Source organism: Neovison vison, chromosome X (assembly GCF_020171115.1).
Source record: "Neovison vison isolate M4711 chromosome X, ASM_NN_V1, whole genome shotgun sequence".
Lineage (NCBI taxonomy): Eukaryota > Metazoa > Chordata > Mammalia > Carnivora > Mustelidae > Neogale > Neogale vison.
Window position 1 is genome coordinate 82,283,934 of NC_058105.1, and position 24,010 is coordinate 82,307,943.

The 24,010-nt window shown below is 48.7% G+C and overlaps 1 protein-coding gene across 5 annotated transcripts in view; it reads left to right on the top strand.

The window, feature by feature from the left end:
* IQSEC2 (IQ motif and Sec7 domain ArfGEF 2) overlaps positions 1-24,010 on the top strand; it is a 78,148-nt gene that overhangs the window by 37,532 nt on the left and 16,606 nt on the right. For 3 of the 5 annotated variants that reach the window (XM_044234475.1, XM_044234479.1, XM_044234477.1), the window contains 3 exons: positions 225-320; positions 20,706-20,967; positions 21,925-22,326. In XM_044234475.1, coding sequence (XP_044090410.1) covers positions 225-320; positions 20,706-20,967; positions 21,925-22,326 — 760 coding nt within the window. The remainder of the gene's footprint in view (positions 1-224; positions 321-20,705; positions 20,968-21,924; positions 22,327-24,010) is intronic. The other 2 variants (XM_044234476.1, XM_044234478.1) reach the window with 1 other exon arrangement.

A 24,010-nucleotide genomic window follows, 5' to 3' on the forward strand; every position in this document is an offset into this window, starting at 1 on the left:
TTCCCTGCTTCCTCTCCCTCCTCTCCCTCCTGCCCTGGCTCCCCACCTCCCACCACTCCACTTCCATTCCCAATCCTCCTCCACCCATCCTCCCAGTCTTCCCTCCCCTCTCACTTCCCCACTCACTCTCACTTCCTTGTCCCTACTCCCCACCCTGCCTCTCCCCTCCCTCCCTGTCTCTCTCTCTGTCTCTCTTTCTCTCTCTGTCTCTTGCTGTCTCTCAGGTCCACAGCGTCTCATACTCTACACCAGTATTGCTGTCCTACTCAGGTCCTTGACTCCATGAAGCTTACCCCCTCAGGCAGGCTGGCAGAGAGCAGGTAAGAGCTAGACCCATCCCTCCCCTCCATCCTTCACCCTTCTGGACAGATCTGCCATAGGATTGCCAGACCCCCTTTCCCACCTCCCTCTAGCCTCTGGAATGAATGGGAAATGGATGTCTGAGCATGTGAGGAGAGTGACTGGGAGACCAGGTAGGAGACGAGGTAGGAGATCAAGGAGGACATTCAGATTCTTTTTTGTTTTTTGTTTTTAAGATTTTATTTATTTATTTGACAGACAGAGATCACAAGTAGGCAGAGAGGCAGGCAGAGAGAGAGGGGGAAGCAGGCTCCCTGCGGAGCGGAGAGCCCCATGCGAGGGGCAAGGCTCTATCCCAGGACTCTGGGATCTTGACCTGAGCCTAAGGCAGAGGCTTTAACCCACTGAGCCACCCAGGCGCCCCGGACATTCAGATTCTGTTTGTAGTTTGTCCTTCCTTAAAAATCCTTCCCTAGATATCTGCCCCCAAAAGTGGGAGTGGTTGGTTCAAGAATATGTAATATTTGAGCTGTTTTGAAGGATGAGTAAGAGTATGCCAGTTGGCTAGGATGGGGAAGGGTGTTTAGGCAGAGGGGAAAATCGCCCACACCTCTGAGAACAACATTATTTCCAAAGTAATTGAAAATCACATTTTACGTTTTCTAATTATAATACAATAACATGAAATATTCATAGCAATGACAAAAAGGTTAGGCCTATTTGAAAGCTGAAAAAAATACTTGGGTGAAAGAGGAAATAAGAATGGAATTTATAGACTTTTTAGGGTAAGTATCAACTATAGACTCTTTAGAATAAATGTCAGCGGGAATACTATATATCAAAACCCATGGGATGTGACCATGGGGGATTCCTGGAGGAAAATTTATCATCTTAAATGCTTTTATTAGAGAACAAGACAGTTTAAATTTAATGAACTAATTATTCCACTCAAGAATTTAGAAAAAGAACAACTGAAAGAAAGCAGAATAAAGTAATTACTATAGATAAAACCAGAAATTCATGGAATAGAAAATAAAAGATTTGATAAACTATGAGGTGGTTTTTGAAAAGACTGGTAGACTAGACAGACTGTCCGCTGACAGATATGACACAGAAAAAGGCAAGAAAGACATAAATAAAATAAGGTATGATGAAGAGGATTTAACCACAGATTTTAAAGAGATGAAAAAGTCATAAAAGATGCTTTGTATAATTTTATACTAATAAATATAAAACTATAGATGAAATGGGTGGTTTTCTAGGAAAATATAAATTACCAAAATGATATAAGGAGTGACAGAAAAGCTGACTAGAATAGAACAATACAGAAGAAGTTAAAAAGATGGTCAAAGTTTTCTCCTTAGAAATGGTACCAGGGCCCAGTTGGTATCATGGACGTTCTGGTATGATGGAAGTTCTGTCAAATCTGGAAAGATCAGGTAATAGAAAAAAATGGACTCTCTCTCTGGGTAGTTGGTTCATTCCAGAAAGCTAGTGTAACTGGATAGGTTTAGACAAAAAAAAATGAAAACTATAGCCTAATTTCATATATGAATACAGTCACAAATATTTTAAATAAAAGTATCAAACTGAATCCATCAGTGTATTGAAAGAAGAATGCATTGTGACAAATGAAGTTTTGTTCCAGGAATGCAGGGATTGTTCAACATTAGGATTGCTGTTATTGTAATGGATTACATTAATAGATTAAATTAAATGGAACATATAACTATCTCCATAAATGCTGAAAAAATAATCTGACACAATTACACATCCATTCTTGATTGTAGAACTCTTAGTAACTGTCCTAGTTATTTCTTGCTGTATTGGGTAATTTGTTACACAGCTATGGATAACTACTATAGTAAGCTATCAGTGAAAACGTCCTTAAGTTGGTAAAGAATTTTTTATCAGAAACCAAAGACAATCATCAGATGTAATTGTGAACTACTAGATAAATTGCCATTAAGTTTGGGAACAAAATAAGTATGACTGCCATTGCTGTCACTAACCAACATTTTTTTTTTCTAGAAGTTTTAACCAGTGGGCTTAAAAAAAAGAAAAAAAGTGGTATAAATATTAGAAAGAAAGACCCAGAATTAGCACTCTTTGAAGATTGTGTGGCTGGCTACTTAGACAATCAACGAGAATAAGAGGAAAATTTATTAGAACTAATGTAAAAATTATGTGAGATGGCCAGACACAAGATAAATATGCACCCAAACCATTAGCTTCTCTGAATACCAGCAATAACTAATTAGAAGACATAATAGAAGTAGTAGGGAAAAATGATAAAATTCCTAGGAATTGACAAGAAACATGAAATACTTCTCTGTAAAAAACTATAAAATTTCATTAAAGGCTGTGAGAAGACTTGCATAGTCAAGCGTCGTATCCTGTTCCTGGATGGGAAGATTGAATATAGTAAAAATGATATTTTTCCTCTCAATTTGGTCAAAAGGTTCAATGCATTTCTCATTAAAATTTCATTGGTATTTTCTTCGGGAATTGGGCAGTTGGATTTTAAAGTTCATTTGGAAGAGTGAATGCCCATGGATTACTAAGAAAATTTTGGAAAAGGAGAATAATGAGGGGGACCTTGCCCTACTAAATGCAAAACTTAACATAAAGCTGCAGAAATTACATATAATAACACAGAAATGGAAGATGGCATACATGGAACAAAACAGAGTTTAGAAACAAACCCATATATTCATATGAGAATTTAATTTATGATAAAAAAAACACATGTCAAATCAGTAGGGAGTCAGTAAGTGGGATGGGACCACTGGCTACCATTTGGGGGAAAATGAAGTCAAACCTCTGTCTCATATAAAATTGAATACAAAGGATAGAACTATAAATGTTCCAGAAGAAAATACGGAATATTTTTATAACACTAAGGTGGAGGAGCCTTTCTGAGCATGACTGAAGAACCCAGAAGCCATAAAGTAAAGAGCAGTTAATTCTGGCTACATCAAAGTTAAGAGCTTCTGTTTGGACAAAGATACCATACACAAAGTTAAAACATAACAACAGGCTAGGAAAAAAAAAAGAACAATAACATAGATATCAGGCAAATGTTAATATCTATGTCTGTATATCAACACCTGGAAACTAATAAGAAAAAGTTGTATACCACATTTAGAATAGAGAAATAACACGATTTGGCAATTCAGTGAAGAAATCGACATCCATTAGCTGATGAATGAGAAAGAATACTCAAGCTTGCCAATAGCTAAAGAAATGTAACTAAAACATCAACGAAGTACCAATTTTAAAATGCCAAATGAGAAGATTGAAAGAGTTGTGAGGAAATGGGAGCTCTCACATTCCTTGACTGGAGTGCAAATTGGTGCAATTTTTTTAATGGCACCTATTTGTCTGTTGTCCCCAGAATCTTAAATGTGCATATACTTCTAACCTGAGAACCATGTCTTGGAGGGAGGTAGACTTCTCTAAGGCTTTACTACTAGGCGGTCCCCCAACCAGAGGTCTTTTCTTAAACATTCAACCCCAACTACAAGCTTAAACTGTACTGTGCAACTCTTTTATCACGTGCCCTTGTAGGATAACATTCTTAGCCAACTCTTAATGAAAAGGTTGCATGATGTATGCTACTCAAAATAAAGACAAGATTATGTGAGTAGGAATAATCTTTTAGCCAGTCTATAAAAATGTTAAAGCAACAACAAAAAAACTTTTAGCCACATTTCACACAAAATATGCATTCCTTTGGCCCTACAGTTCAACTTTTAGGAGCCTATCCTTCAAAACTACTTCCAGACAAATGCAAAGATGTTCATTGCAGCATTGTTTATAATAGCGAAAATTAAAACAATCTTCCTGTCCGTTATGGAGAGCAGGTTTTCCTTCATGATTCACCCCTACTATGTGATACTCTTACAGATCAAAAGAAAAAGATCTATCTCTGTACTGGCATGGAAGGATCTCCAAGGCTTATTGTTATATGAAAAAAAGCAAGTTGCAGAACAAGGCATGTAGTGTTACCCCATTGTCGTAAGGAAAAGAAAATCCACATAACAATGATGAAAACATGTTATACATATCCTGTCATGATATCAAAATCACTGGCCTTTTTCCTTGGTCTCTTTTCCTCCCTTTTACTAATTGATTTCCTTCTTCCTCTATACCATTTCCCTGTGTCCAGTTGTTCAGATCTTGCTTTTTCTTTTAATAATTAGCTCAAATACCACCTGATTCATTTAGCAAGATTTGTCTGGCCTACCCTTGGTTAAGCCTTGTGCTGAGCCTCTGTGGGATACAGGACTGAATTGTATCTGGTCCTACCACCAGGGAGGTGAAGTCTAGAAAGGAAAGACAGGTAGACAATGACAGCATAGTGTTGTTTGGTATGGGACAAAAGTAGGTTCAGAGGACCTCCTGAAGAAGGGCACCTAATTGCATTTGCTCCTACAGGAGGGGACATGGGTACTGAGTCTTGAAAGAGCAATAGCTTTCTTTCATCCCCCAACCCTGACTGAACTGGTCTTGTCTACTTTTTGGCTATTCCAAGCAGGATGATGTAATGGGGGGAAATAGTTGAGTCAGTACCTTTCTTTATTCAAATCTAAGTTTGACCACTTACCAAATCTATGACTGTGGGCATGCCGTTTAACCTCTGAGCCTCTGTTTCCTCATCTGTGTAATGAGGATAATGCCTACTTAACTCTCAGAGCTGATATAGGATTGGAGATGGTACATGTAAAATTCCTGGGTGACTATCAACTCTTGAAAGACAGGGACCACCAGTGTCTTCTGTTCCTCATAGGCAAGTGTGTTGCATTGGATTGGATTGAATTGGATTAAATTGGATTGGATTGGATTGGATCTGGGGATGGTTCTGGAGCAAAGAATGGGCCTAACCATAGTGGGACTTTGAGATGAGAAGGCTGAGAGTTGTACACAGGACGGAGGGGACTGCACTATAAGAAGAGAGAGCCACGTCTCTGGTCTTGCCATGAAGGTGGCACAGGAGGGAAAAAATGGGCAGGTGGCCCTGGGAAATGGAGCCTATACAGGGCATTCTGCCCCTGGTTCTTGGCCCTGTTCTACTGATCCCATCTTCCAGTCTCACAGTCCAAGGCAGGGAAGCATGGTGGACCAATATTTGCACTGGGGCCAGCACATCTCAATTTCATTCCCAGTTCTTTCACTCCCTAGCTGGGTGACCGTAAACAACTCCCTTCACATCTCTGAGCCTAGTTCCTCATCTGTTAAAAGAAACACAATACCACTAACATTGTGGGGTTTATAGAGGAGATCAATTGCTGAGTGCCTGGCACATAATGGGTACTCAAAAAAAAAAAAGCATAACTCTTCTTAGTGTTTGTTTCAGGAGACACTTAGAGAGTTCTGTTGTAGCCAGGACCTATGCTGAGTAATGGTTCTTGCCTTCCACAAGTCCCCAGTTAGTTAGGGAGACCAAGGAGCGCTATGATAGAGGAGCTCATTGTGGGGGGTGCTGTAGAAGCCCCAAAGAGGGGATCTGGGCCTAGTCCAGGACTGCTACAGGTCAACTCAACCTAAGAGCTGAGTCTTAGAGGATGAGTAAGAGGTAGTCAGGGATAGAAGGCTGAAGTGTGGAAGAACATTTTAGGAAGAAGGAATGGCATATGCAGAAGAACCTAGATGTTATTGGGTAGGGCCAGATGTTCTTAACCTGGGGTGACAGGGGCTACAAGTGGTCCATGAAACTCCTGAAATTGAGTGCAAAATGTTTCACAAAACATGTGCACTTATTTTTTTTGTGCATTTTTTTTTTGTTGGGGAGATGGTCCATGGCTTTTGTTATATGCATAAAGTGTTTGTGCTCCTACAAAAACGTCAAGAACCAGTGTTGCCAGTGACAAAGTATCTTGGGAATGGATCCTAAACAGGAGAGAAATTTGCTGAAATTTGTGTTTTAGAAACATCCCATTAGCAGTCATTATGAGAAGTGGATTATATGCCTGGGGGCCAGCTGGAGGGCCTAAACTGGGGTATTGGCACAGAAGGGAATGGATTTGAGCAGAACTACCCTGTTGCACTACTTCAGTGGGCACTGGTCATATAGAAGCATTTTAATTTCAAATTACAGAATCAAAAGTCTTTGAGAGTTATTAATGAGATAGACTCCATGGAAGATGAAGGGAAGGGAGGAGACAAGGATGAGCTGGCATTAGCAGAGGGCCACAGGGACATGAATCCAGGGTAACTGCAGGAGGAAAAGGGAACCTCTATTAATGCTTAACCAGCACTCAGTGTCCTTGGTGGTTACTAGCTTCCAGCCTGCTTGGTTCTTGGAGATCCCAGAGCGACACTGAAGATACTTCTCTCTCTATGGACTTTGGAGAGGATTTACGTCTGGGTTGTGAGTCACATTGTTTCCTAAAGAAAGTGATGTTTGAGTCTGTCATTCAAGGTCCCTAAAGATCTGAAGAGCTAGGGATGGGGAGGATGCTCTGGGAAGACACACAAAGGCCCAGGGGTGAGGGATGGTGAAATCAAATGTGGGAGGGGGTGGAGTTTAGACCTGCCTCAAACAGCTCTCTGGGGACAGTCAGTCTTCCTTCTTCATGGTAGGCAGCTAGGGAGCCAGGAGCAGATCTTGAGTAGACAAAGTGACACGTCAAAGAGGCTTTTTAGAGGAAGGGAAACTAGGGAGGAGGCTGCTGTGGTAACTCAGGAGAGAGAGAAGCTAAGGTAGCAGCCGTGGGGATAGAGCAGAGGAGATGCATTCGAGAGGTGATTGGGAGGAAGAGAGAACTGGAGTAGTAGGCTGAATAAATAGTGGGGATGGGAGGGAGTGGAGATGACAGAGGTTGGAATTCACAGTGAGTTTCAATGTTCGGGACTGGCAATGGAGTTATGCATTCAATGAATATTTCTTGAGTGCCAGACGCCGTGCTGGGCATTGAATACAGCACTTAACAGAACAGATGCTGGTCCTGATGGATCTTATGGTGGGTGAGATGGATAATAGATAAATAAACCACAAAATATATAGAATGTGTCTGGTGCCACGCCTCTCTGGGGGACGATGTTCCAGACAGAAGGAACATGGAGCACAAAGACCCCGAGATAAGCATGTGCAGGTCATGTTTGAGGGACAGCAGGGAGACTAGTATGATTGGAGAAAAAACCAACAAGGAGTGAGAGGAGTAGAAGATGAAGAGGTGGAATCGGCAGAATTTGGTGACTGACTTGTTAAGGGAGCAGGAAGAATCTAGCATGGCTCCCAGGTGTGTTCTGCGCTTGGACCACTGGGTGGAAGGTGGTGCTTTTCATTAAGGTGCAAAATGCAGAGGACAGGTATGCAGTGGTAAGATGCTGATTTTGAGGTCACCGTGAGCTCTGAAGGCCGTAAGGCCATCCTGGCGGAGCTTTCTGCAAGCATTAGGCTTGATGGGTCTGAGACCCAAGAGAGAGATCCATGAGACAGAGACAGAGATGGGGGAGGGGGCCTAAGCCATCCCTGACGTTAGGCCATAGAGTGGGACTGCTGAAAAAGGGTGTGGAATGAGAGAGAAGAGGGCCAGAGCAGGACTAGGGTAGAGGAACCAACGCACAAGAGATGGGGAGAGAAGAAGAGATGGGGGTGGTCAGAGAAGTAGGAGGAGAACCAGCAGGGAGTGGGCTCGCAGAAGCAGAGGAAGGCAGGAGCCATCCGCGCACAAAGGAGGGGCTTGTTAAGAGTGGCAAATGTTACAGCTGGGGGAAGGAAGATGAGGGTGGGAGAGAGTCTATTGGCTTTAACCACTAGGAGGTCCTCGGCGACCTGGCTAAGAACAGTTTTGGTGGCAGGGTGGGCGCACAAGGCAGATTGCAGTGGGTTGGAGAGCTCGTGGGAGGTACTGAAGTGGAGATGGCCAGTGGAGATGAATTTCTCAAGAAGCTTAGCTGTGAAGAGGAGAGAGGGACAGTGATTGCTAGAGGGAGATGTGGGGGCAGATAGAGGGTTTTTATTCCCAGATGGGAGAGACTTGAGCTTCTATAAATGTTGGTAAGAAGGAGGCAACAGAAAGAAAGAGAGAGAGAGAGAAGTTGAAACACGGGAGAGAGAGGGGATGGTAGTTGTGGAGGAGGTAGCAGGGGTAGGCCCAGAGCCCGAGTGGAGGGGCCAGCCTTAAATAGTATAGGGGCCCTCTCTTTCTCACAGAGAGGCAGAGCAGGGGTAGTGGGGGCGAAGACAAGGGCGTTGAGGGGGCTGGTGAAAGAAATGCTTCAGTGGAGTTTGGAGCAACCATCAAGAGCAGGGATGGGGAAGCTAAGAGGAAGCAAGGAATACTCCTCCTTGTGAGTCAGGGAGGACTTCCTGCAAGAAGCAGCATTTAAACGGGGCCATCATGTTCAGATGGGATCTCAGTAGCAGAAGATATGTGCAGAGGGAAGAAACAGAGTCAGCGAAGGCATGGAGGTATAAAGAAGCTGGCCGTCCTAATGGAGTAATGAACGAGCTGGTTTGATGAAGGCTAAGCATGAGGTGAGTCACTAATAATGACAATAATAATAAGAGTTACTGTGTATGAAACCCCAAACATACCCTGTGGCAGGTGCTCGACATACTTGACTCCATTTAATTCCACCACACCCTGCAGAATGGGCATTTTCTCACTTTGTAGATGAGGAACATAAGTCCTAGAGAAGTATAGAAGTGGACCCAAGGTCACCCAGCTAGTAGGAGGTGGGGCTGATATTCGTACCCAGGTCTGGGGAACTCTAAAGCCCATGTTTTCTCTACCAGACAAGACCAGGTGAAGCCGTATGGTGGTGGAGCCTTGAATGCCAACTTGGAGAGTCTAACCTTTTATCCAGGAAGTGATGGGGAGCCAAGGTGGGCGTCTAAGCAGAGACATGCAAGAGATTTGTACTTGCAGACTCTATTAGGAAGGCTAATGGGTCCAAAAGGGTAGAGAGAAAAAATCGGGAGGGGATGGCAGGGTAGGGTGAGCGGTGGCAGAGACCTGACCTGAATGCGAGGGGAGTGAGCGGTCGGACTGGAAGATCACTTGTCCTTCCTGATAGCCTTGAGGGGTGTGGTATTTGCTCCTTTTCTAGATGAGGAATGAGACTCAGAAGGGCGAGTGGCTTGCCCCAGACTTGAGTTCTGCTTCACGTGGTTCTGCTGACTCACTGACTGTGGGACAATGTGTTAGAGGGAACTTTGAGTATGAAGAGGGAGTGCATGTGTGCTCGGGTGCCTGCGTGCGAGTACGTGTGTTACCTGTGTGTGTGGGGGCTCGTCTGCCTGTCTGGTGGACAGCAGTGCTTTCCCTTGCCTGTCCCTGTCCTCTTTCCTTCTCATCTCTTCCCAATCCTCCAGTTTCCTGGCTTCCATACTTTTGCCTCCCTTGAGCCAAGGGGTCTGGGAGCAGGGCGATACTGTTTCATTAGCTATCTCCAGAAAATCAACCTTTCCATTCCCAAAGCAGCTGGACCCCCGAGCCCTAGTGTCTGTCCATCCATGCCACAAAATTGTAGCCTGGCTCCAGGGACTGCCACGCACAGACTGGCCCCTGGTGCCTGTGTGCAATACCCTGGGGCCAGGAGCTTCTTCCTGCACCATCTCCCCGCGGCCCCCCGCCACCTTGGCGCTTCTGCGCGGGTGCCAATGGCCACCTTGGGAAATATATTCCGTTCACGAGCAGTTAACAGTAACCACCATGTTCCTGTTACTCTTATTTGCCAGGCACTTGATGTATGTTCCAGTCCTTGCAACAGTCCTGTGGGGTTGGCATCATGAGCCCCATTTTTACAGATGAAAACACTGAGGCTTCAAGAGGGGCAATAGCATGCCGGGGCACATAGCCTGGAAGCACTTACAGAGCTGGTGTTGGAACCCAGGTCTGTTTGCTTCCAAAGCTGTGGGCTTTCCACACTCCATTTCTGACATCGCCAATTTCCCTGACCCTGAGACTCCAAGAAATACAAATCTTTGTCTTTCAAGGGCAGGGCGGATTTCTAGCGGTTGTGCCAAGTTCACCTAAAGGACCCAGTGGAATGAGTCTGAGACTTGGAGCTCTGAGAACTCCCGGCTGAAATCCTGACTCTACCACTCAGCCAGCTATGTGACCTTGGGAATGTTATCTCAACCTCTCTGAGCTTCAATCCCCTCATCTCTAAAATGTTGCCGTGTTGTTGCAGTGGTTAAATGAGATGATGTCTGCAAAGAGCCAGCACCAAGCAGGCTATTTCTATTCAACTGAAGTTTGGGCACCTGTCAGGTCTGAAATGGAATTGGTATACTCTGGGCGTGACCTTGAACGAGCCCAGCCTGGGTGTGGGGGAGGGCTGTTGCAGGCTCCTTGGAGACTGAGTTGGGCATGGCCCTAGGTAAGCTGTCACGCTGGCCTCCCCATTCAGACCCCACTCCTAGCCCACCACCCTGGTTCCAAAGCCGTTCATGTATCTCCCCTGCTCTGCAAACTAATGCCTCTGCCTCTCTCTGTCACCCGCCCGCCTGTGGCCTCTACCCTGCCCTTCCTGGCCCCAGGGAAGAGGAGGAGGAGGAGGAGACTGAGGAAGAGGAAGAGGAAGACGCTCATCAGTTCTGCTGTCCGGCCTCCGAGTGCAGTAGTCCCTCCTCTCGGTAACTGAGAGGACAAGGGTCATTTTCTATGCAGAAGCAAAAGCCTTAACCAGCCCCCTCACCCCCCGCCCGCTATCCCCTATGGGACCCTGTCCCTGCTTCAGGTTGGGCAAGCATCGTGCCCCTTCCTCCCCCACCTCCTTGGAATTCCCACACACCCCTACTGCTGTTTCCCCTGGACTCCAGCCCCCGAATTATAAAGGCTGGAGCCCTAGGTCTGACTAAAATATGGGAGCAGCAGAGCTTGGAGCTTGGAGCTTGGAGCTTGGAACCTGGACCCTCCCGCACCCGCACCCGCACCCCATTTCCCAGGCACCCTGGAGCCTGCCACTCCTGGAAAGGTCTCCAAATGACATCCCAAGGACCTACCTCTGTCCTCTGTGAGCACAAACAGAGATGCAGGGTGCCTAGGGCTCAGAGGACCAGACGGGGGCGGTACCCAGCCTGCCTAGTTCCCCGTTGCTCATTCCCTCGCTGCGGCCATTGCTGCCATCTCCTCCGCCGCTTGAAGGCCTCATCCCGTGCCCTCTGCCACTCCCATAGTGCTCTGTAAATATGATCAGGAGAAAAAGGCCTTTCAGAGTGCGTGTGTCGCTGTGTACAAAGGAATTTCCATCAATAAAAGCTGATCTCTTCTCTCTGTCTGATGTATGTTCCACCCTACCCCCCACTTCCCTCTCTTCATCCCCACCAGGGCTTTACCTTCTTTCCTATCCAGGGCTGGGGACAGGGCCTGGGAGAGAGAATAGGGTTTGATTGTTGGTATTGTCAACACCCTAGAGGTAGGCACTCAATGAATGAATGAATGGTGTGGTGCTCTCACTCTCACCCAGGGCAAGCTTGCTGCCTTCTCCAGCCTGTCAACCTGAGGCCAGCTCAGACATGCTGCTTGGCCCCTCTGCTACCTAGTTCCCCACCTCTGCCATAGGGGGGTTGGGTCAGAGGCTCTCCAAGGGCTCCTCCAGCTCCAACATTCTGTCGATCTCAGGTCCAACAATTTTAAGGAAGTATAATTACACACATTTAAAATATGATGATTCAATGACACATTCCATGCAATTCTGTGGTTTCTGTTTCTACAAGAAAACTGATTTGGGGAGTCTCCAGTCCTTTGGATTTCATGATTCTATTATTTTAAAAGATTTCATGATTCTATTATTTTAAAAAGCTTCTGATGGTATGATTTTAATACTCTGTGATGGTTTAAGAGTCCTTGATTCTTTACTTTCAAGGTTCTGATTCTAAAACTTTAGGGATCTCTGAATCTAAGCCATTTCCTCCAGTTGCAATGACGCTAAGTATTTCCTGCACCTTCCAGAAGCTGGTTCTATGACTCTCTGGAGGCTGTTGGCAGGAGGGTGGAAGGTATCCTTTAGGGACTGTAGGACCCACACCTTCCATAATGTGTCATCACATTATGTAGCAAAGTCAGGAGACCCCCATGCGGGTTCATACCCCCAGCTTTCCCTTTCTAAGTCTTTGGCATTGAACAAATCTGAGCTTACCTTCCAGTTCTCTCACTTACTGCCTGTGTAATCTTGAGCAAGTATTTTCTTCTCCTTGAGCTTGAGCTTCATCTTCCTCCTGAGCACAGTGAGAATATATCTACCTCTGTGGGTTATTGTGAAGATTAGCAAAGAAACACAAGGAGCCCAGCACAGGGTCTGGTGCACAGTGGGGCAAGTGTGATTAGGGTCCACGTGAGAGTGCCTCCTCTCCTTTCTTTCAGCCCTCCCTTCAGCATCCCTATCACATTGGTCCCGTCCTTTTCACAGAGGCTCACCTTATTCCCTCACTCAGCCACTCAACTCATCTACTCACTTATTCAAATTCTAATTTATTTCTCAGCTCCCTCTGGCCTTTCCTCTGTCCCTTCCTCTCTCTCTTCCTCTTTTCCCTCCTTTACTCTTCCAGAAGGCATTGCTTGAACACCTAACTGTAGGCAAGGCTTTATTTTATTATTTTTTAAACGGTTTTATTTATTTATTTGTCAGAGAGAGGGAGAGCTGTAGGCAGAGGGAGAAGCAGGCTCCACCCTGAGCAAGGAGTCCGATGCAGTACTTGATCCCAGGACCCTGGGATCATGACCTGAGCCAAAGGCAGATGCTTAACCTGCTGAGCTACCCCAGGTGTCCCGATGAGGCTGTAAGCTAAATACTGTGAGGGCTCCAAAAGAAGACAGTGGCTCTGTTCTCCCTGAGTTCTCCATCTCCCAGGGGAGGTGAGAATTCCTTTGGAAAAAGAGGCAGGGCATGAGGGGCAGAAATGATAGAGTAGATACGGCTTCACTGTTGAGCAAAATTGGTTCCTAGCCCAAAGAGGAGGGAGTGTGTCAGGATGGGCTGAGGAGGGTGGTAGTGTCAGGGAGGGCTTGCTGGAGGAGGAGGGGCAGAGTGGAAGGCTGAGAAGGGTTCGAACAGGTGGCAGACATGATGAGGCATCACAGGAGACAGGCACAGCCTGGAGGAAACCCTGGCGGGGAGCTCCAGGGTTATGCTGGGGAATGGTGTGTAGGATGCTCTGCTCAGCTGGTCTCCAGGGGTGTGGGAGGCTAGATGACCTGTAGATGGAGAGACCATTCTACCCTTTATCTGACTGGAGGTAGGGTGGGGGTGGGGGTTCAATGAAATGGAGGCAGAGGCCAAATAAAGGTCAGGCGATCACTGTGGAAGCCAAGGAGGTGTGGACACCTGTGTAGGCAATGGAATTGGCCAAGGGCCTGTGCTGCAGGAAGGGGGAAGGTTACTGTCAGCTGTGAGGGAAATGTGTATGCCTGCACATACGTGTGCGTGTCCTTATGTGTGGTGGGTGGGTGGGTCAGTATTAAGAGACCATGCGTTGTTATGTATCTAAGGGTATGTGATTGTGTGAGGCTGGGTGTGAGGAATTCTGAGTACGTGTGTGAGATTGATTGTGCAAGAGGCCGACCTTCTGTGCCAGGCAGGTTCTGTGTCTGCCTGGTAGAGATAATCATGAGACTGTGTGTGGGTGGCTTTTGAGCATGTGGGGCCATGGCTTTTAGGATGACAGTCTTCGGGCAGGATGGTTACACACACTCAGACATGCACGACAGTCACTTGTCATAGGGGACTGAAGTGGCCACTGAGCATGTGCCGTGTGCTGTGCCCTGGCCTGGGCTTGCAGGGCCCATAGAGGTAACTCATATCGGCCACTGCCATTGGGAGACAGGAGCAGGGAAGGGGAGGGACACATCACAAGTTAGCTGCCGGTAAGGACTACCAGTGACGTGAGTGTGCACAAGACACAGAGTGGGGAGTAGCTGACCCTGTTGGGTTCTGTGTGTGTTGGGGTGGGGGGGTCGCAGAATGAGTCAGAATTGACTCTCCGGGAGGGCTCACATGCTCAGAGTGCTGCAAGATGCAGTTGAGGTCTGGGGCCAAGGGGAGAGGGAGGCCATCCTGGGCAGAAGAAACCAAGGAAGAGTATGAGCAACGGCACCGGGCTTACTAGACTGGCAGGTGCAGGTTACATGCTGTTGCCCAGCCTTTGTCTATGAGCTCAAAGGGGTTGGGGGCAGCTGGACAGATTCAAGGGGCTGCTCAAACTAAAAGCGGGGACACTGGCCTGGAAGGTAGGAGATTTGGGTTCTCATTCTTCATGACCCTGGACACGTCATTTTGACTATGTGGGCCTCAGTTTGGATCTCAGGGATTGGACGGTTCATAAAGCCCATCCCTGTTCTGTGGCTTCTTCTCCCTGTGGCCAGTTAAACCCATGACTCACTCTTCTCAAAGTCAGGCCCTTCTTCCATTTAACCTCAGTATTTCCTGCTTCCTCCTGGGTTGCTGCTTCTCCCACTCCACAGATATTTACCCAGCCTCTGCCCTCTGCATGTCACTGTGGGAAGGCACAGGGAACTGGAGAATACAGATCAGACTTGGGAGGGGTGTGTGTAGGGGTTCAGTGTCAAGGGGTGGGGGCACAGGGGTAAGAGCGGGAGTGTTGATTTGACTCCTGGCTCTACCACTGCTGAGCTTTGAGACTTTGGGCAAGTTACTCATTCCTCTGCATTTCATTTTCCTCATCTGTTATCTCCCTCAGGGAGAACAACCTGGACCTAGCAGAGTTGCTAGGCCTAGCCAAAAGTAGGTACTCAGTAAATGACAGCAATTCTTTTTAGAGCTGCAAAGCAGTAGAGCTGGGATTCAAGCCCAGGTCTGTGTGCCCCCAAGCCCACATTTGCCTGCTGTCTCCCTAGTCAGCCCCTTTGGTGGCCCCCTTCCCTGTCAGCCCCTATGCCAAGTGGGGCTGGCCTCGGGTTTGGAATCTCCAGGGCACTGGGATTGGGTAGGCGAAACAGCTTGCAGAAGAACCATCAGAGGAGATGGAGGTGATTGGGGTCCCTCCGCTCCTCTGCCCCACCCACCCCTGCGTCCCATTTCCCCCGACCGGTTCTTTCTCCAGAGCCCCAAGCCTCTGCTCTCATCTAGGTGCGCCAACCTCCTCCTCTTGTTTTTTTTTTTTTTTTTAAAGATTTACTTATTTGACAGACATAGATCACAAGTAGGCAGAGAGGCAGGCAAAGAGAGAGGGGGGAGGAAGCAGGCTCCTTGCCAAGCAAAGAGCCCGATATGGGGCTCGATCCCAGGACCCTGGAATCATGACCTGAGCCCAAGGCAGAGAGGCTTTAACCCACTGAGCCACCCAGGCGCCCCTCCTCTTGTTTTTTTGTCTCCCACTTCCGGTCCCGCCCCTTCCAGCCTAAGTTGTCATGGGGATAGTCCTCAGCATCCCTAGCTTCCTCTAGCCCTCATCTTATGGTATCCATAGCAACAGCCCCCATTCATTTCCATGGCAACTGCATCCTGATCCTGTCCCCTGCTGGCTGCCTGGCTCCGGGCAGCACCAAAAAAGGGAAGGAGGGAGAGAGACTTCCCATTAGGAGCAGCATCAGGGAGAGTCTATGCCCATGCTACCCTAAATCCTTACAGAATGTCCTGCCTCTCCCCATCTTAGTGCCTTGGCTCATAAGGTCACTCACTCACTTCTACCAGCTCCTCCGAGGCAAGGTCCTGGTCAACGCTTCCTCCCCAGGGAAGCCTTTAAAGCTGCAGGGGAAATAGTCCAGACTCTGGGCTTTGGATTCCTGTTCTGCCACTTGCTCTCTCTGAGACCTCTGGCAGTTAACTTTCCCCCTCGGAGTCTTTTTCCTCACTTGCAAAATAGGAATCCTAATTCTTCCTTCACGTTTGTCATGCAGATTAAATAATGTGCGGAAAATGCCTGACACAGGGAAGGTGCGCTGCAAGTGTGAGTTTATTTTTATTCTGCTCAGCCACCCCCAAGCAGAAGGAATCTCTCTCCTGAGCTCCCCCAACACTTCCTCTGTTCCCCAGCCTTGAGAACTTTCAGTTTTGTACTGTGGTTATTTGTGTAACGTGGTTTATCCCCCCCCTTCGCCCCCCGCCCTGCTGCAGAGGATGCTCTTCAGTTTCTCCCACAGAATGGCCCAGAAGACAGTGCACACAGGCACGTGTGTGTGTGTGTGTGTGTGTGTGTGTGTGTGTGTTCTTGTGTTCTTTGCTCCAGGCTGGGAGAAGTCCAGAGCAGGGCGGTGGTGGGGGGCGGGCCTCCCAGGCCCTTTCTGAAGTCCAGGAATCCAAAGAGGGAATTGCATTTCCCTCTAGCCCTGCACAGGTGAGAAACAAGTGCAGGGAGGTAAGGTGACATGGCCAGGCTCGCAAAGCTGCTAAATGGCAGTCAAGACCTGAAGCTGGGCTTCCCAGCTTTTTACTGCACATATCGTGTGTGTGTGTGTGTGTTCATGTGTGTGCATGTGTGCATATGAGAGAGAGAGATTTTCCATGTGATCAGCATATCCCTCAGTGTTTTGGGGGCCCTGAGCAAAGGGATTTCACATCTCCAGGTCCGGTTTTTTCAGCAATATGTATGATATCAGGAAGGACACCCTCAAACACTGTCCTTTTTGCCAGGCCCTCTTGGGGGACACTGCACTGACAGCCTGACCTCCCTGCCCCCTTCCCTTTGCAATTAAAGTTAGGGGCCAGCTCCGAAGGGAAGAATTGCCAAAGAGCAGAGAGCCAGGGGCAGCACGGAGCCAGAAGTGGCGAGAGGCAACAAGTTGTCTTGCAAAGACAGCCTGGGCCCTGTGTCTGCTTTCTGACTTTCTCACTTAATAGGCCGTGTGACCTTAAGCAAGTTTATATTACCTCTCTGAGCCTCCCTGTCCTCATCTATAACACAGGGCTAATGGGGTCTGCCATAAGTTTCAAGGATTCAGTCAGCTCATTGATGCTCTTGCCCTAGGGATGGGGGTGACTCTAGGGCCCTGTGGCAGCAGAGGAAGGACCTGTAAGCCAAGCCATGTGGAGGGGGCAGGTAGGCATGAAGGGGCACACCTGAGCTAACTGTTGAAAAGTGAGCAGGATGTAGTCAGATTGAAGTCATGGGGCAGAAGGTATATGAGGCAGGGGTCAGATCAGGAGAGCCATCCACGGCTCTGCTGAGGTAGTTAGAGGTTATCCCCCCAAAAGTTGATCCCTGTAAAGCCTAAGGTAGATCACGTCCCTCTTCTGCTCATCTCAATCAGACCAGAAGTCGAAGTCTTTATCATGGGTTCATTGCCCTTCACGATTTGGCTCCCATTCCTCCTCTAACTTTACCTCTTCTCACTCTCCCCTCATTCACTCTGCTCCAGCTACACTGGCTTTCTTGCTGTTTCTGAAACATGCCAGGCATTGCTCTACCTCAACATCTTTGCGCTGGCTCTACCTTCTGTCTGGACTCCTTTGGCTTCAGGTGACCACAGAACTCACTCCCTCACTTCCATCCGGGCTCCACTTCTATGCCATTTCTTCAAAAAGACCTTCCCTGATCGCCATATTGAAAACAGTGCATTTGACCATTCTGCCATATTTTCCTCCCTAGCACTTATCTCTACCTGCAATGATAGTATGTATTTATAGTCTGTTTCTCCCACTAGAATGTCACCTCCCCCAGGGAACACATCTTATGTGTCTTGTTCACTATTATATATTATATTCTATAATTATATTATATTCTGTATAGTCCGAGCATCCAGCACTGGGCCTGGCATACCAAAAATGCTCAGCTGTTGTTGATTGAATGAGTTCGGATGAGCCCTGGGAAGGTTTTAGTGGGAGAGCAAAATGGACAGATCTGTATGTTGGAGGGCTCTCTCTGGCCACAGAATGGAGAATGGATTGGAAGAGGACACTGGCGGGCGGAGGTCAAGGCTCAGTGGGGAGGATCAGCATGGTCACCGGAGCTTATTCATTGACTCCTTCACTCCAGAGGTTTTATCAAGCTCTTCTGTCCCAGGCCTTGTGCTTGGTGCTGGCTAGGAGATTACCAAATTCTCTTCCTGTGCTGGGATTCTGGGAGTCATGAACACAAATAGCTGTCACGCTTTGCCAAAGCTAACCTGCACCATAAAAAGAAGGACAGACATGTGCTGTGAGTGGGAGCTCTGAACAGGATCAGCAATAATTTCTGGCTGGAGGCGGGCTTCAGGAGGGCTTCTTAGTGGTGGCATATGACCTGAATCTTGATAGAAGTAGGGTGTGGGGGGATTTCTCAGATTGCAGATGGCAGAGATGATAGGGACTGCATTCCAGGTGGAAGGTACTGTATGAGCAGTTTGGGAGGTGGAAAGCAGAGGAGTATTTGGGAGAAACAGGCTCTGGGCCAGGCTGAAGGGAAGGGTGGAGAGGATGGGAGGCTGGCAGCTCACCCTGCAGTCTGGCTGAATGTTTAAGGGCATGAGATCTGGAGTCAGACTGCCTAGATTTGAATCCTGACTCTAGTATTAGGAGCTGTGACCACTGATAAGTTACTTAACCTCTCTGGGCCTCAGTTTCTTGATGTATAAAATGAAGATAAATCATAATACCTATCTCATAGTGTTGTTTTGAAGAATAAACAAATTATTAAATGTGAAGTGATAAGAACAGTGACCGATGTGCTAAGTTCTTCATAAGCATTAGCGATTGTGTCTTTGAGAAGCCTCTGGTGCCAGAATAAGAAGCTTGGGCTATCTCTTGTGGGCAGCAGAGCTACAGAGGAGACAATTGGCTCAAAACTGGGTTTAAGCTGTATGCTGAGAGGGAGAGGTTTGAAAGGTTGATGAGCAGGATTCTTCAGTCCTGAGGAGCATCTTAGATGCCTGGGTTGGCGAGGAGCGGGGCGGGGAGGGTGGGCTAGACTAGGTCTGACGCCTGAAGTGGGAGTTCACAACCCCTGAGGCCCAGGAAGAGAGAGGATTTGGGGTAGAGGGCAGCTCCCCAGTCTGCTTCTGCCTTGTTCCTGGCAGTGTTATAGCATGATGTTGGGAGGTTAGAGGATGAATGGTGGGCGGGGAGGGGGTCCTCTAAGGTGGAGCTGAGCTCTACTCCTGCAGCCCAGGACTCAGCTGAGTGGGTGGGTACTGGCTCCCCACTGCACCCAGCCCCCAGCCCGAAGTGCTCTCCCACAAGGCTGGCAGGTCTGATCTAGCTGAAGTTCTTACACTGGTAGGGAGTCCCCCTACATCCACCCTAGCTTACCCTGCCCTGAGCCCTGGCCTCTGCCAAGTAGGTCTTGAGGAGTGGCCCCTTAAGCCTTTCCAGCTAAGAGCCCCCTCAACCATGTGCCTGCCCAAACCAGACCATTCTCTGGGCTCTACCACACCCACTCCCCCCATAGCCCCCATGCCTCACTCACCTGTCCCTTCCCTCCCAGCCCCTCTCCTCCATTCCCCTCACCTCTGTGGCTCCTCACCTTGCCTACTAGGCTCAGGGTGCCTGGGCGCTGTCGCCACCTGGGTTCCCTGGCAGCCTGGTTGCCATGGCACCATGGGAGCAAGTCTGGCGGAACAACAGCTCTGGGTAACCAGGGCGGGCAAGGCCCCGTGTCCCGCTTCTGCCAGTCTCCGACCTCAAGACTTTTGCCTCCCCCCTCCCCCAGCTGAACAGAGGAGGCCATGAGGAGGAAAAAGAAGTTGCCCCGCAGGGCAGCTCTTTATCTGTGAGGATGCTGAATGGGAGGCGCCTCTTTCTGTCTCCGAGCCTGAGCCCTTGCAGCCAAGGAACCCTGGGAACTGGCCAGGCCAGTGTCCAGGCAGCAGAGGGCAGGGGCAGGGCTGTAGCGGGCAGGGCTGGGCAGGGGAGGGATAAGTCTGGGCACAAGATTCAGGAGTGGGCCCCAGGCTTGGCATCAGGCTTGGTTGATCTGGGGTGGTGCTGGGGGATCAGGCTGGGAGGGAAAGTACAGCAAACGGTGTTGGGGACAGAGCCATGAGGGGGCTGGAGCTGAGAGGGGAAGGCGCCTGCGGTGGGGAGGGGGCGCTGTGAAGGAACTGGTCTGTCAGGGGAAGGAAGGTTTTGGGATGGAGTTGTTAGGGGCCAGGACTATTAGAAAAAGGGACTTGAGTGGACAAGACTGGGAGGAAATTGGTCTGTGGATAAGGCTCTGAGGGGACGTGACCATGGTGGGCCAGGTGTGAGGGGTGAGAAGGAACCAGGACAAGTCTGTGAGAAGACCCAGCTTTGAGGTAAAGGAGTCTAAGCAGCTGGAGCTGTGAGCGGTGGGGCAGAAGGGCAATGATGGTAAGGCTGTGAAGTCAAGAGGGCCTGCAGGGAAGGGACTGCCAAGGGCAGCTTGGGGTAAGGGGTATACCTCCCCTCTGGCCTTTAAATGTTGGGGTTCCTATGTCTGTGAGGAAGCTGGGGAGGATGGGGTTGTGGGAAGGGATCTGGTCCACCCACGTTCAGTCTGGCTGAGCAGGCCCATCTCCTGGTCCCACATCCTGGTTCATCTTATCTCATCCCCACAGTGTGGAGGGGGAAGCCCCAGGCAGTGACCTGAGCACAGCGGTTGATAGTCCTGGGAGCCAACCCCCCTACCGGCTGAGCCAGCTGCCCCCAACCAGCAGCCACATGGGGGGCCCCCCAGCTGGGGTGGGCCTTCCCTGGGCTCAGCGAGCTCGCCTCCAGCCAGCCAGTGTCGCCCTGAGGAAGCAGGAGGAGGAGGAGATAAAGCGCTCCAAGGCCCTGTCGGACAGCTATGAACTCTCCACGGACCTGCAGGACAAAAAGGTGCAGAGGAGATAGCTCTGGCTGGGAATGGGAGCTGGGAAGGGGAATGGGGGTGTGAGAGAACCAAGGGAGGGATCCCCAAAGAGGGATACTTGAGGGTGGTATCCAGGGAGGGAAAGGAAACCCAGAATGGGAGACTAGCTCTAGGATCCTTCGCCCTACTAGAGACTTACCCACTCATTCACCACCCATCCGCTGAGTCTCCTGTTCACTCAGCAAACATCTACTGAGCTCCAAGCCCTCACTGGAAATGTAAAGAAGAATAAGACCCGGACCCAGTCCTCCAAAAATCTAATATGAGAAGCACACACATCCATTGACACTTTCAGAAGACTATGCTATAGTACATCACATCTATCACACAGGATATCATTTAGTTTTAAAAAAAAAAGGCTGGGGGGCACAAAACGCCATGTATATAGGGGGGAAAAAAACCCTGGAAGGTTTTCCTTCCAGGAAAATTTCATATACCAAAATGTTAATTGTGGTTATTCCTACATATCGTGACTTTAGCCAAACCGATCTTCCTTCCTCTCTTCTTACCTTCTTTCTTTCTTTCCCTCTCTCCCTACTCCCCCTCCCTCCCTCCCTCTCTCTCTCCTTTCTCTCTCTTCCTCTTTCCTTTCCTCCTTCTGGCTCTCAATTTACTTTTTACTTTCTCACCGTTTTTGGCTTCTCTGGGTTTTTTTCTAACTTTTTTGGAATAATGGACCTCTACCTCTTGTAAATAAGAGAGAAAACCACCATCCAGCCTCATGTGCCAAGTGCTATCAGAGATTAAAATGAGGACACCACACAGAGCCCAGCCTGGCGTGTCCAGGCAGCTCTAGGCAGTTCGCTGTGACTTGGGGCTGGTGGGGAGGGGAGAGGAGGGGGTGGTGTGTGGTTGAGGCTCAGGGAGATGAATGAGGCTGGCGTGAGTTTCTGACCTTGTTCCCCTCGACCCTCCCCTGCTAGGTGGAAATGCTCGAGAGGAAGTATGGGGGCTCCTTCCTGAGCCGCAGGGCTGCCAGGACCATCCAGACAGCCTTTCGCCAGTACCGCATGAATAAGAACTTTGAGCGGCTCCGCAGCTCAGCTTCAGAGAGCCGCATGTCCCGCCGCATCATCCTTTCCAACATGAGGATGCAGTTCTCCTTCGAGGAGTACGAGAAGGCACAGAACCCCGCGTACTTCGAGGGCAAGCCTGCCTCCCTGGACGAGGGTGCCATGGCCGGTGCCCGGAGCCACCGGCTTGAACGAGGGCTCCCCTATGGAGGCTCCTGTGGAGGAGGCATTGATGGTGGGGGAAGCTCTGTCACCACATCTGGAGAGTTTTCTAATGATATCACAGAGCTCGAGGACTCCTTCTCCAAACAGGTCAGTATCCCTGAAAAGAGCCTTTCCTCCCCATCCCCATGCCCTAGCTACTCCTATGCCTCTTTATCTATGTTCCGTACTAAAAGGAGTTGCCTGGCGAGCATTTGGCGAGGGGCTGTGAGATTGAGGAGAAAGATTTGGCCAGATGGAAAAATCAGGTCGTTAAAACAGCAAGTAAAAAATCTAGGCATGGAGAACACAAAGAAAATTTATGTTCCCACTCTCTGGAACGTGACCCACTATGGAGTTCAGGCCTAGCCAACAGGTGATGAGCTCCTACTCCGTGCCACGGGCTGTGTGTGAGACCCCCGCGAGACCAGGGGAGGGGACAGGGGTGGTGGTGGTGGTTTCCCAGTTTTACAAAGAAGGAGACTGAGGCTCCAAATCCCTGAGAGGCGAAGGGACTTCTCCAAACTGGAGTGGAACTCAGCTCTGTCTAGTTTCAAACTCAGCCCTTTCTCTTATACCGCACTTACTAGGGACCAGGCTCTGGGCTGGGCACCTTGATGGAGACAGATGAGAGCTGTCCAGGGTCAGTTTTTAAGGCTCTCCGGAGCCAGTAGAAAATAGCAGACATGTGTGCGTGACTGTCCCCTGAAACAGAGTGGGCTCCAAGCCATGAGGAAGGACCACCTAGAGTACCATGGGAACCCAGAGGAGGGAAAAGAAACTTTCTTTTGGGACTAACAGAGAAAGCTTCTTTGGGAAAATAGCACTGGAGCTGGGCCTTACCAGACAGATAAGATTTAGCAAGTTAGAGACTGTTGGGAGGGTGTTGCTTGCCCAGGCAAAGCATTGGCAAAAACACCGAATGGCAGGAATGTAATAGGCTGTGGTGGTGGTGGTGGAAGGAGACCATTCTCAGCTCAAGGGTGTAGTCTGTGGAGCTATTCAGGTGCAAATCCCAGTTCTGCCATCTCCCAGAAATGTGATCTTCAGCAACTTGCTTAACCTCACTGAAACATGATCAATAAAACAGAGATAAAACCTTCCTTTTAAAGCTGGTGTGAAGAGTCACTTCAGCTAGGAAATATACATGACAGCACTTATGCATGGTGCCTGCTAAGTACATGTTAGTTTCCTTCCTAAAACCAAGGAGGTATTTGGCAGAGATTATTGAATGAAAGAATGAATGAATGAAGCCTTGTAAGAGAAGAAATCATTCTTCTCTAATCTCTGTGATCTGGCCCTGCCATCAGCCAGGATGGGCTTCCCTGGAGCCCTGGGCTATCCCTGGAGGGGGTATATGTAGGGGGAAGGAAAGAAGTATTAAAGGGAAGATTGAAATCATCCATCCATTGATAACAACAGACATTTAATTGAATACCTCTTCTGTGTCAAGTGTGTTGAGCTGAGCTGAAAAGAGGGAAGCCGGACCTGGACCCAGCCGTCAAGGAGAGAATGAGGGTTACGGGATCACAGTCTGGTGATCCTATGAGGGACGAGGCCTGGGCCCAGCTGTCAGTGCTGTCTACGTCCAATGGAGAAGTATGTTAGTTACGTGTATTAGTTACATTGCTGCATATCAAATGATGCCGAAATTTAGTAGCTTAAAACTGAACTTTAAGACTGAGCTTAAACAAGAAACATTTATTCCTTCATGCAGTTTCTGAGGGCCAGGAGTGGCTTGGCTGGTGACTCTGGCTCAGGGTCTCTTATGAGGCTGCCATCAGGCTGTAGGTTC